At 45.0% G+C, this 13,468-nt stretch overlaps 1 protein-coding gene across 1 annotated transcript in view; it reads right to left on the bottom strand.

Moving 5' to 3' along the window:
* Positions 1-7,388, bottom strand: part of LOC149362991 (uncharacterized) — a 42,760-nt gene extending 35,372 nt beyond the window's left edge. Inside the window, exons 1-2 of the mRNA XM_089568408.1 lie at positions 7,335-7,388; positions 3,749-3,962 (exon numbers count right to left, since the gene is read on the bottom strand). Of these exons, the coding sequence (XP_089424534.1) occupies positions 3,749-3,960 (212 nt within the window). The 5' untranslated portion in view covers positions 3,961-3,962; positions 7,335-7,388. The remainder of the gene's footprint in view (positions 1-3,748; positions 3,963-7,334) is intronic.
* Positions 7,389-13,468: the final 6,080 nt, after the last annotated feature.

Genomic DNA, 13,468 nt, shown 5'->3' with positions numbered 1-13,468 from the left:
TGTGTGTGTGTGTGTGTGTGTGTGTGTGTGTGTGTGTGTGTGTGTGTGTGTGTGTGTGTGTGTGTGTGTGTGTGTGTGTGTGTGTGTGTGTGTGTGTGTGTGTGTGTGTGTGTGTGTGTGTGTGTGTGTGTGTGTGTGTGTGTGTGTGTGTGTGTGTGTGTGTGTGTGTGTGTGTGTGTGTGTGTGTGTGTGTGTGTGTGTGTGTGTGTGTGTGTGTGTGTGTGTGTGTGTGTGTGTGTGTGTGTGTGTGTGTGTGTGTGTGTGTGTGTGTGTGTGTGTGTGTGTGTGTGTGTGTGTGTGTGTGTGTGTGTGTGTGTGTGTGTGTGTGTGTGTGTGTGTGTGTGTGTGTGTGTGTGTGTGTGTGTGTGTGTGTGTGTGTGTGTGTGTGTGTGTGTGTGTGTGTGTGTGTGTGTGTGTGTGTGTGTGTGTGTGTGTGTGTGTGTGTGTGTGTGTGTGTGTGTGTGTGTGTGTGTGTGTGTGTGTGTGTGTGTGTGTGTGTGTGTGTGTGTGTGTGTGTGTGTGTGTGTGTGTGTGTGTGTGTGTGTGTGTGTGTGTGTGTGTGTGTGTGTGTGTGTGTGTGTGTGTGTGTGTGTGTGTGTGTGTGTGTGTGTGTGTGTGTGTGTGTGTGTGTGTGTGTGTGTGTGTGTGTGTGTGTGTGTGTGTGTGTGTGTGTGTGTGTGTGTGTGTGTGTGTGTGTGTGTGTGTGTGTGTGTGTGTGTGTGTGTGTGTGTGTGTGTGTGTGTGTGTGTGTGTGTGTGTGTGTGTGTGTGTGTGTGTGTGTGTGTGTGTGTGTGTGTGTGTGTGTGTGTGTGTGTGTGTGTGTGTGTGTGTGTGTGTGTGTGTGTGTGTGTGTGTGTGTGTGTGTGTGTGTGTGTGTGTGTGTGTGTGTGTGTGTGTGTGTGTGTGTGTGTGTGTGTGTGTGTGTGTGTGTGTGTGTGTGTGTGTGTGCGTGCGCGCGCGCGTGCGTGTGCGTGTGCGTGTGCGTGTGCGTGTGCGTGTGTCGCATATACTGCGCGCATTTCTGCATGGCGGTGAGCGAACAGAGAGCGAATATTGGCTATTTTTGAGTGGCCTTTCTGAAAGCAAGCTTGGTACTTTGATTGACTACTAGGGTTTATATAGATCGATTAGCAATTGCGTTAGCAAATGCCTTGCAACAGCGGAGAGTAAGCTTATCGATCTAATTTTTTCAAATTATTGACACGGCCTCTCTATTATAATAAGATAACTTTAGTGTTCTTCCGAGATTCTGCTAGGATTGCGGTCGTGAGACGCCTCTTATACAACCTGTCAATTATTCCATGCGCAATGTTCCCACCATCTTTTAATAAATTTTCACCTAAATGACCCTCATCTGCCTTTCTTTCTCCTTTTATTTCATTGCTTACGAAGATTTCTTGACTTCCCTTTTCGTAAGCAGTTTAATGTCCACTTCCTCAAAAACACTGGCTTTTTTATTACCAACCTGATCATTTCGATTACCTTAAAGATCAGTGTAGCATTCCTTGATGAATAAACTTTCTGTACATATTTGTAATAATTGCCTTCATCGTCACTAAGGGCGTACATGTCATCACACCCAGAAATTCTGGACCGGCGCATTTATCAACGGGTGGATTTTTAGAAATGCAGTTTTTTCACGTAGCGTAAGATACTGTAGCTATCTTTGTATTCGCAGATCCCCCCTCGGAAGGTTTGTAGAAGTTTCGCTTACAATATTTTTGCTCTAGCCAAAAAAATCTGCTATTGTTTTTCTAATGAAGTTTCAGCTACTTGGTGCGAGCGAGGTCAAATTTTAAAGGAAAGGTTTTGCTAGCCCCAGGAGGATATGACCATTACGTTGAAAACCTCCATAACAGTATCTTAAAATATATCACAGTTGCCTGACAACAAAACTGATATCCGAAAACCTCGGCTTCTTTTGCCATCGACTTTTTTCCCCACCAATTTAAGGCTACCTTCCTTCTTCTACACCCTGCTCAATTATCTCCATAATACAGTTTTCTGTGTCGTTTAACTCAGGCTTATTTATTGGCTTCCATAGTTCTGTAAGTTTTATTTTATCTCTGCGGTTGGAGGTTATCGTACTTTGGCGTTTCTTAATTGGATGTTTTGTCTCCTTGGATAGCTTGCCACTATCCTTACGAGCTGCGTCATCTATGCCAAACACCGTAATGGTATTTCAGAGGTTACCACTGATCTCCTGGAAACTAATGTCATCGTATTCGGCTATAATGGTATATCCGTTCCCCCGATAAATGCTCAGTTCACATACTTTCCGTTTTGGGGCTAATTCACACATGTTGTGTTTTACCTGGTTCTTCCATTCCCTATTTAAATCTAGGCTAAACATACCTCGCCATTTTTTGGTCACCATATCTCACATTCGCGCGTGCACATTGTGCACAATGCAAACATGGGCGTGCAATATAAGTCCATTGCTTTTAGTGTCGTCATTAAAGTGCTTCGAAGTCCTATTCTGCCCAGCCGTTTGTGCAATACGGCATTTGTGACCCGTCAATGCTTTGTTCTGCTACGTGTACTAACAGCGCCTCCCTACTAGAATCCGTACTCCATTCTGCCACAGCCTGCCTTGCTTATGCTTCTTGCCTACCTTGTCACTGATGTCGTCCATCAGTACAGTGTAATTCGAATTATTAGTAATTCCTGTCGAATGGATGTTTTCATTCGACCTTTCTACTTCATTATAGCCAGAAGTATGGGTGTAACATGTATAACCTTCACCCTCCGCCTCTTATCAAGTTGAGCTTCACTAACTGCCTCCATCTCATTAACGCTGTAGAATTCCTCTATGTTGCCAGATATATTTACTCAATAATCAGGAGCTTCAGACCTAACTCTAACCTGTCGACTAAACCATAATAGCATAGTATGTATCTGGTCTTTAACACTATAAATTGTTCATCTGCCCTGCAAGCCTCACCAAGCACTTAGACAGCTTATTCACAACAGCTAATACCTGTAACAACATTTCTAGATAAGATAAGGTTCAACAGATAAGCTTCTAGCATTATGCGTATCCAGGTTCAGTTTCTAATAGGTGTCGGATGGGATCGAAAGATTATTTGCCCCCGCCGCTAAGTGACGCGCCTGACCGCAACCTTTTCAGGTGCTCCGCAGCACTAGGAAATTTCCGGTCGGTGGTTGATTGGCGAATTCATGGAGGGAATGGTGGACAAGTACTACACCACACGAGAAAGAATAAAACGGGTTTACTCAGGGGCTTCCAAGCAATCTTTGATTCTGGAGGATGAAAAGTAAATACATAATTTGCAGTACTTAGTGGACAACTTGAGAGCGGTTGTATCAATATATTTTTTCTCAAGCTGCAATACTGTCGCGAATATTAAATTTTTTGAAAGATTTTTTACTCGACAAATCTATATGAAACTGCCATCAAAATATTGTGTACTGAGCTTCGCAGCAGGCAAACCGTAGTAAAGGGGAGAAGCTAGTTGTGGCGCCGTGTGCAGCTATCATTTGCTGTTGTTTTTTTTCGCAGGCTCAGACTTTGCCAAATCATAGCTTTAAACACAACAGTTTTGCTTAAAGTGCGCCAGAGTTGTACGCCATAGAGGCGTACAATTATGCAGCCCTCCGGAAGACAGTGCAAGCAAGGCATGGGAAGTAAGACCTACAGGTTTCTTTCCGTCAGCGTTAGCGCACTCGCACACAAACGGTGTCTCTCTCCTCATTCCCTCCTTTGATTGCCAGAAAGGGTACTCACCTGATGTCGATGGAAACACCTCCTTCGGTCTTAGTGTACTTTAGGATCACATTCTTGAAAACATCGTAGCTCTTGACAAGTCGCGTGGGAAATATAAGTCCTGCCTCAGTGACGTAGACGTGCGTGTAGAAGATGTAGTGGCACAGCCTGTCTGGCGGGTACATCGAAGGCAGCGCGGCCGTGTCGCCCACCGTGCACACCAGCTCCTTCATCGCTGCGGCGTGCCGGTTAAAAACCATGTGAAGCCGCGCCAATCGGCACTCGCAGCACTAAGATGCTGTGACTGCCAACGCCTAAAGAGCGAGTTTTTCTCGGTCACATTAATTTCAATATTGTGAAATGGCTGGCCCATTGAAACTATACGCTTTTGTGCCGGGTGTAACGCGCAGGGGCCGTATTCTTTGATCATTAATTTTAAATGAATATCCATGTTCCATTTCATATGGAGTGACTTGCTGCGAAAGCAGCAAGCGGTAGAAATACCAAGATAGCAGGACTCCACGTCGATGACAACTCTCGCCACCTAGTGCAAGCATAGGTTAAGCATTTCTTCTGAATGACAGGGTCCGGTCAGAATGAGCGGAGTGCTATGTTCCCCGAGAAAATACTCACTGAGTGTTAGGGACTTCATAAATGTACGTTAACAATTTGCTCTAATTATTTTGTTTCCGCATAGCAAATAATTTTGTGGTCTTATTGTAATTACTTTCGAAGGTATTGCACCGACCGCTTCGTTTTCACAAAATTTGGGAAAAATTTTTTGTGTGTGTTTTAACGCCAGAAAAGGTTGAAATATTGCCATTAAGTGCGACTTAGTGCAGAACGAGCTAGAAATAGATGTGAGCTTCATCGCAAGATTAGAGATGCTACGCTGGAGATAAATATTTCCGGTTGTCAGGAATAAATATTGGCTCTTCTTATTTTACTAAATAAGTCGAGTGGCTGCAGACCATTGTGCTCGCAATAAACCACATCTAACGATAACATTTCGGTTTGTTGCCTGCCGACTTTGCAGTGCTTATGATGATGTGGTTCCATAGCCAGGGACGATTAATTGAGTTGCAACCATGTAATCCATGCGGAATGTGTTATTTTTTTAATGATTTCGCTATGCTGTGGTTGTTTGCTAGATTGGTGTGTCTCCGCCGGACAATAAGGAGCTACTTGTTTAGTACAATATTAGGACAAATAACACAGTAGCAGGCGTGATTCTGCACCTCGGTGCAAACCAGTAAGGAGTGAATCAAGCACCATCATGCATAGCTAATTAGGACGCTGACAGGCAGTGCGGGAAAATGCTGTGAAGATCCCAAGGGTGCTTCTTTCAGAGCGAAAGTGGTTGAAGGAAAATTGAGGTCAAAAAGAACTTGACCTGTATCGATGTGCACTGTGTTCGAATCAAAGAGATCACTCGCACCTAAAACAGAGCTTTTAGCAGCTATATTCAGCCACAGCTTTTCTTGGCAATGAAGGGAAGGCTACAGGGTCCAGTGGACCTTAATTGTTCCATTCGGCCAAATAGTTCGGAAGCAAGTCGGTGCGCCTGTTGATGGTGCAGCTAGCGCCATCTATTGAAGCTTTTTGTAAGAAGACGCGGCTGGCACCTTTGTTTTAATCAAGAAAACGGTTTTTATTGACTTCCTAACCTTGGAAAATGGTAGTTATATTTAAAATGCTCCCAAATAATGAAACCTTACAGTACACAGTTTCAAGATCAAAATAGTAACTGCGAGCGGGGACTATACTGCGCAACTTATGATAAGTGCGGGGGGGGGGGCTTCGGCTCTACTGCCTCTACTTCATTGCCAGAAAGAGTTGCCATGGAGTACGAACTACAGGTGTCGCCATCACCGGCCAATTTCAAAAGTTAAATGCGTGCGCCACACACACCGCCTTTCGTGCGGATCCCAGAGGCTATACTACACTGCCATTCACTTTAAAACAGCGGCAATCCGTCCTTTTCAGTAACGACATCACGAGTAGGAATCGACTGACGGGTAGAGTTTTAAATCCAGTTTTCTCGGCAATAAATATTTTGCTCCTGGACAAAAGTCAACATAGGAACAAAGAACCAGAGAAGCCTCAATTGACAACTATAATTGCCTGGAGTTGTCCTTAGTGTCCCTCTAAGCGCATTTTTACCGGCACTGTCACGCTGGTGTTGGCGTAGCGCCATGATACTCACTGTGGTCAGAGTGCAGTGACGTCATGCATGCCGTCATTGCAAGCGCCATGGCAACCAGTCATGCTCAGGGATACGAAAAATGTGCGAATGTGACTTCACGGGTTACAGAAGGAAAAGGCCTTAGTTATTCAATAATATCACATTCACTCTCTTAAACAACTCTCGCTAATGCCAGCGCGGTAAACAGTGGTAACCTAGCTGAGAGTCTTTTTTCTCCGTGTGTTTGTAGAGGCGTCTTAAGAATATTCGGGTTCTTAAAAATATTATTCGGAAACGACGATTGCGAATTTAGTACAATGCATTAAATCTTCGTACTGTATTCGAAAGCTATGTTTACTGTGGGTTATGAAAATGTAAAAAGGCAAGAATTTTCGGATTAATGAATAGCCGTTAAAGTATTCGCGGGGATCAGCTCTATTCTTCGTGTCCAAGACTGGGAAAGCTCTACATGCAGCAATACATCCTCACGGCGGCTCAGCGCATGGTCCGATGAGCTAAGCGGTAGCGACTATTTTTTTGTTATGTTTACACTGACATTCCCTGCACGTTTTTTCACCTATGATATGCACGATTAGGAGGATTTTGCCGCACCTTCTGCGAACATGAAAACTAACGCTGACGCAAAAGCCGCTAAAAGCTTCTAGAAAGTTTTCCGCAATTCTTCGCGCATGGCCTCGATATCAGGCCGCACGGAGCGTTACTGAGATTATCCGAGAAAAAAAAGGATATAAAAATACATAATTTAAAGCCCGACATAATTGCACTTGATGTGCAACGTCGCCGCATGAAGAATGAAGAAAGTAGTTTTATTACATTCGCATGTGCGTCTCTGGTGCGAGTGTATCGCGACACGCGAGAAGCTATGGAATTGCAGAAAAGCAGAGCCTCTGAAAGCTGCACAAACACTGTTTAATCTTTTTTTTTTTTTACTATGACCACATAACACCGCATGACCACAGAAGTTGAGCGAGCTTCACCAGCCTTCTAACATCGGGTGAAGGAGCTGTTCACAAAGAACCCTCGTTACACGCTTGTCACTCACTTCACTCTTCACGTTACTACACTTAATATCTGTCTGAGCGGAGCCGTCTCTTGGCGGCTGCAACACTGGCGTTTCTTCACAACGTTCTTAAAAATAAAATTCAATCGAAACAATTTTGCCACGTGGTCTGCCTCGTGTCTGTCATGCTAAATATTAGATTCTGGAGCAATTTTATTATGAACATAAAGGTGGTTATACTTTATCTTTTCTACCTCAGCTGAATAGTGCTACGACCCGCTGGTATTTGCAAACTATGGTAAGAAAGAAATCATGACTGAAAACACATTACAATTCTAATAAATCCTCGCTACATGCAAGCGAAGGACTACATACCGCACAGCACACTCATGCAGACTTACGTCCGATCGTCGTGCTAGTTGTTGTGGTAGACGTGGTAGTAGTAGTTGTAGACGTCGTGGTTGTGGTTGTAGTAGACGTTGTAGTAGTAGTTGTGGTAGACGTCGTTGTAGTTGTAGTCCTAGTAGTTGTCCGTCTAGTTGTCGTTCTAGTAGTTGTCCGTCTAGTCGTAGTTTTAGTTGTCGTTCTAGTAGTTGTCCGTCTAGTTGTAGTTCTAGTTGTAGTTCTAGTTGTAGTTCTAGTTGTCGTTCTAGTTGTCGTTCTAGTTGTCGTTCTAGTTGTCGTTCTAGTCGTCGTCGTTGCTCGAGTTGTAGGCCTTGTGGTTGGCTTTGTCGTCCTCGTTGGTCGAGTTGTCGGTCTAGTGGTTCGTTTAGTGGTTCGAATTGTACGCTTTGTCGTCGTCGTTGCTCGAGTTGTAGGCCTTGTGGTTGGCTTTGTCGTCGTCGTCGTCGTTGGTCGAGTTGTCGGTCTAGTGGTTCGTTTAGTGGTTCGAATTGTACGCTTTGTCGTCGTCGTTGCTCGAGTTGTCGGTCTTGTGGTTGGTTGAGTCGTTCGTATTGTGCGCTTGGTCGTCGTCGTTGGTCGAGTTGTCGGCGTTGTTGGTGGTGGAGTCGTTCGTCTTGTGGTAGCAACAGTGGTAGATGTTGGTCGTGTAGTGGGAGGCGCCGGTGGTGCAGTCGGAGGCACCGGTGGCGAAGTCGGAGGCGCCGGACGCATAGTCGAAGGCGCCGGACGCATAGTCGGAGGCGCCGGACGCATAGTCGGAGGCGCCGGACGCATAGTCGAAGGCGCTGGTCTCATAGTCGGAGGCGCTGGTCGTGTCGGCGTCGGTGTTTGTGGAGCCGGGGGACTACCACCGCCACCGCTGATGTACTTCGCGGTAGTGTCAGCCAGGTCCTCAGTCGGGTCGGCGGCTGCGGGTGCAACCAGGTGTGAGTACTCTGTCTAAAGAGTTTTGTTCCATTGCTTCATAACAAGAGCCTAACTCCTATAAGTTCATTTACAGCAGTGAATGCTTACTGCAGCGCAAAATACAAAGGGCTCAGGCAAGACAGGCCCGCATCGGCACTCTTTCTATCGTTTCTCCCATGGGTCGCTCGACCATTCCTCTGTTACATAATCATTCAAAAATCTCTCGCCGCCTGATCGCGAGACAAAGGGATTGCCGTCATAAAATCAAGAACGGAGTAAAAAATGTCCAGAAGGAGCAATTTCATAAACAAGACTCCAACCCTTAGGCTAGTCTTAGGGCGCGAACATTTTCGACAACACAAAAGAGATTCTTCGTGCCTCGTAAACGGAGCACAGAATATGCGTTACTTAATGCACATTTAAGCTTTCCTGCTTATCTCGGCGGCTATTTGTCTACAAATTGATTGAGGGCACTTTACGGAAAAACAGAAGTTTTTTTCATTCCAAAGGTGGCTTTTCTTCGGACATGCCGGTCTATCTACTCAACCACACTGTTGCTCGTTCATTTCTCGGAAAAACTGGACGTTCTAGAAACGCACCACGAAATTTTGGCCTACGATCGCAATGCAACCCAATTTGAGGTCGAATGAAAGAGGATTCGCACCGAATTGAGAGCGCCTAAGATCTGAAGACGCTCCAACGCAAAAAGTACAGGAACGGAGACGAGACAAGGACATCGCTGCTAATGTCTTGTGGCCTCCGTCCCAGTCTTTTTCTGCGCTGCCGCAGCTTCAAACATGTACCAACACGACCAATTCACCACATTTATCTATGATCCAAACGTGAAAGTTTCAAACCGACGGGCGACGGGATGTACTCACCGTCCATGGTTCCAAAGACGACGGAGATTACAAGTAGGGTCAGGCCGAGGAGGCACAGGCACAAGATGATGGGCAAAAAGTAGGCCTCTCGGCTGCATAGCAATGTCGCAATTAGCGGCGCAGCAAGGGTAGCGAAGAATGGTAAAGCACTGCATTATGTCCGGCGTTGGTCCCATAGTTAATAAGATCAGCCGTCTACCAGAGTCAATTAAGAAAGCATGATAACTGAGTGCTTAGCTTAGCAGACACTGTCCCGGCCAATCTTGTTTTGTAATCGGATGATGCGCTTTCTGAACGGCGGACATTATTGCCCGGTTTTAAGTAGTCAAGGTATAAATAAGAACAGGAATTATGCGAGCTAAGTAAATGAGGTTTGAACACAGTCACTCTTCCGAATATGAATTGTTATTGCCCAAGCAGCTAATAACGCTTGTTTGGAAAAAGTAGCGTCAGACAAAAATAAAAAAAAAGGCGTGGGGTGATACTGAGACTGGCAGCTACACTTCGCCTGCCGGTTCAAGAGTGGTGTGTGCAGTTTTGCATATGTAAAATTCTCAGCTCATAAAAGTTTGCGGTCTGCTGTATCTTTGTTTTAAGGCCCATATACAAGCTCTAATGTGGGAGAGGGCTCAAGGAAGGAAATGCTGGCTAGATTAAATTGCTCACCAGCACTATCCAACGCATGTAGAACGACAGTGGCGCCACTGCGCCGTCCCCTGAAAAGATGCCTTGTTTGCTATGGGTCCGGAACCGTAAAGCACTACATACATTGCTCGTCGCATATTGTGTATATGCGCAATCAACAAACCAAAGATTTGGTTACTGACTATTTTTTCTTTGTGCGGAATCCTCTGTCTCGCCTGAGCTACTCCGTCGATAACCACGCCCACAATAGCTGAGAGTGTGTGCCTAGAAATAGGTTCTTAGCTATTCAACGTGGTTGCGGTTCCACCAGCAGGGATGTAGCACTAAATATGCAACGTCCGACGTGTGAAACGAGAATTTACCCACGTGTTTAGAGTAGTTATGCTCATGAGCACTGTACGAGCGTTAAATGCCGCATTTTGCACCGCTACATGGGTTGGCGGAATTGAGAGGCTGCCGACAAAGTGTTAGATGATTTGTAGTGTTCTGTTCACTGGCTGCAATTTTATCTTGGATGCGGGGTTATCTCCAAATGCTCAACAATCATTCCCAGATTTCTATCAATAGTAGGAGTGTCAGTTTGTTTAGTTATGCATAGCGTATTAAGCGTAAAACGCTACACAAAGGCCATGGGTTAGAAATGCAAAGCGGAAAAAAGCCCCAGTACATACATCTCACATAAATGAAGTCACTTCACTATAGCGCTCGCTTCAATGAAATTTGATTTCTGCCAACTTCTGCTGAACTGAGCACATAGTGAGTCGTGGTAGGCGTCAAAAACGAGACTGAGTTAAGACGCTTTGCAAAGCTCATATTAATAAACCCGCCACTGGTCGCAAGATCGCACGGTCAAGCTACACAAAGGTGCCTGCAGTTAAAACTTGCATTTGCTGAGTTGTTGTTAGACAGAATCGTGCATTTGGAGTAGATTGAATGAGTCATGTATTTCTACCAGTTTTACTTGACCATATTTCTCCTACAATGGGCCCTTTCCTCTTTCGAAGCTTCCTGGCGTCAGTCCTGTGTCATGTATTAAAGCCGCTGTTCGGGAGCCTCGCTTCAGCGGTACAGTGCCTTTAGTTTTGCGTGTGCATTAATCGCACTCCACCTAAGTGGCTAATAGTCTAGATAATGGCCATATTTCATTGCTAGCTCATAAACGGGGACAATTAGCTCGTCATTAAGAGCAAAGAGGCGCTTACCAGACTTGTGTTTAATAGTGTGCACTTCAACACATTGTCATTAGCCTACCACAGACACCGTTCCTTTACCCTGCTCCGTGCGAGTCTGCACTCTCCTCTTAGACGTAGGAACTAAGTTACTACCGCATCATTTTTCTGTGCTGACATTATGATAATCCAAGCGCACTTGATTCTTCGAAAATCCAGCAACGCTTGTTATCATCGCACATAATTCGGCCAGTAGGTAAGCATCCATAGCTCATTTGCGTGTGTAGGTTAAACAATAAAACCTCCTTTGTGATTGTACTCTTTATTTTGGGGGGACGCACACGCAGTTGAGTTTTCACAAAACATCTTTGAGGCTTCTTAATTATTTTTACCTCCCACGGGCCGCGCATCGATGATGACGGACATCATGGAAGCATTCTGGAGATAAGCATGCTTCTTGTCGACCTCAGAGCACAAATAAGTTGAAATAAAATATTTTACGACCACGAGTGGGTTCAAAACCCGGCTGGCGCATAGATCCACTTGCTACGGCTGCGGAATTTGGCTATGTAATTGGCCTAGTTGGCTACGGAATCAGACCACTGCATCATCGCCGCGATGAGAGTCAGGCGCGCTACTTCTACACTATCGCCGCAGACGAACACCCAGCGGACTAAACTGAGTCTCTCGAGCCGTGCATCGCATGCCGCCGTCTTCCTCAACTTCCATCCGTGCGCAATAGATCCAAAAACCGAATCCGAAGTGGAAAACGAAGTTCTTGCGCACCGAATACGCATGCGAACTAAGAGCCTCGCTAGCAAAAAAGCCGTCCTGTCCGGGGGTTAATTAAAATAAGAGCCACCTGCCACAGTTGACAGGTGGAAAACTAGAAGGAAATCTCCCATTTCCTCTGGTAGGGGACAGGGAGGATAGACAACACACTCAGATATAATGAAAAACGCGGATATAATAGAAGACTTTGGTACAACAAAAGTGTTTTATGTGCACCTCCTTGCTGCATAAGTTGATTAGGAAGGACGCATGCTTTCGAATTCCTTCCGCGTCGATAAAACTCATCGTCCTAAATTTAACCCCCCTTTAATCCCTTCCGTACAGTCACCAGGATTAGCGAAGGTACACGAAGTTAAGCAAAGTGACTGTGCTAGTGCACCTTATTCGCATTTGGCTTAAAGAACTAAACGGGGGGTTAATTTTTTCTTGTCTTTAGTACTTGTTTGGTACATTCCTCCTATTCATATTTTTAGGATGTCTCCCTTTCTTTTCCTCTGCTCTTGGCATCTGATGGCTTGCACTGCCGTCCTCTCGCCTAAAACATATTTGAGGCCATGTAACTATGCGCAAATTAGCGTTTCATGCAAATAAATTTTGACTTGCCTACACGTTTGTTGCAGCACCTGTACGATATCTGGGAGTAAAGTGTAGCGTTTATCTGCAGGCAATGCCCCTGGTTTATGTTCAATTTGTGGTTGTCGAGTGTATAAAAAGAACTTCATGTGTTCTTTCGCATAAATGCTTTAAGGTATCCGCTAGGAATGTTTCTGTACTTCTTCTATCATCGCTGTTTTGCGCACTTTGAAAATGAATCAATTGCACCAACTAGCCCACCCGAAGACACTTCTTTCTATTGTGTCAAACGCTTTCCTCTCAAGAAGTAGTCCCTACATATAAAACTGCACGTTAAAGAAGATTACCGGGGCAATGTGGAAGGATTCCGTTCTTGAGAACATATGGCACATAAATCGCAAACAAATGACGATACATGTACAGTAATGTTTAATTTACCTGAGACAAATTGGTTGGCTTTCTTGCCTTAGTTAAATTAAATACCTTTTCTAACCACATAAACCTCAGTCGAATGTTTTCGTTCGAGTAATGCAGAAGGATTTTCTGGCCTCGGAATTTGAAGCAGGGGCGGAAAAGGATAGTTTTATAAGCTTAATTCTACGCTGTTTGGGTACACTATCCGCATTTTGCCACGTTCATCGGTCTTCAGGACAGAATTGATTTTGCTGTCATGCGCTTTGCAACGTGATTGAAAGGTTCAAGATCTTGCCACAGCAATAGCAGGGTGGAGATTATCAATGAATGCAGAGTACCACAAATATGTGCTTGGTCCCTAATACCCCGCAAAAGCCAATTTATGTTTGTTCTTCACTTCAGTGCGCCGTTCGCTATCTTATTGGTAGTGAAACATATAGCGGCATACTACTACCTGCTAAAAACAAGTTCCGCAGCCCGAGTTCACTTCAATTTTTTTTTATTTCGATTACCGGCGACGGCAAATAGCCCATTTCCTACTAGAAAATCTCCGCAAACTACCATCGATGCTTGCATAGCATGACCTAGCCTCTAGGCCTCTGTAGTAGCATGCCAGGCCCATAACCAGGCAGACCTCTCCATTACTCATTAAAGTCTCTCTCTCTCTCTCTAACCTCTAGACCTTGGAGAGAGGAAATAAAAAGTGACTGTGGCTCAACTCGGCCGAATCAAGATATACAGAGCGGAAGC

This window comes from Amblyomma mixtum, chromosome 2, assembly GCF_055824585.1.
Source record: "Amblyomma mixtum isolate Tamu chromosome 2, ASM5582458v1, whole genome shotgun sequence".
In the NCBI taxonomy this organism is placed as follows: domain Eukaryota; kingdom Metazoa; phylum Arthropoda; class Arachnida; order Ixodida; family Ixodidae; genus Amblyomma; species Amblyomma mixtum.
The sequence above is the reverse complement of the archived record's forward strand: the minus strand, read 5'-3'. Positions and strand labels throughout refer to the sequence as shown.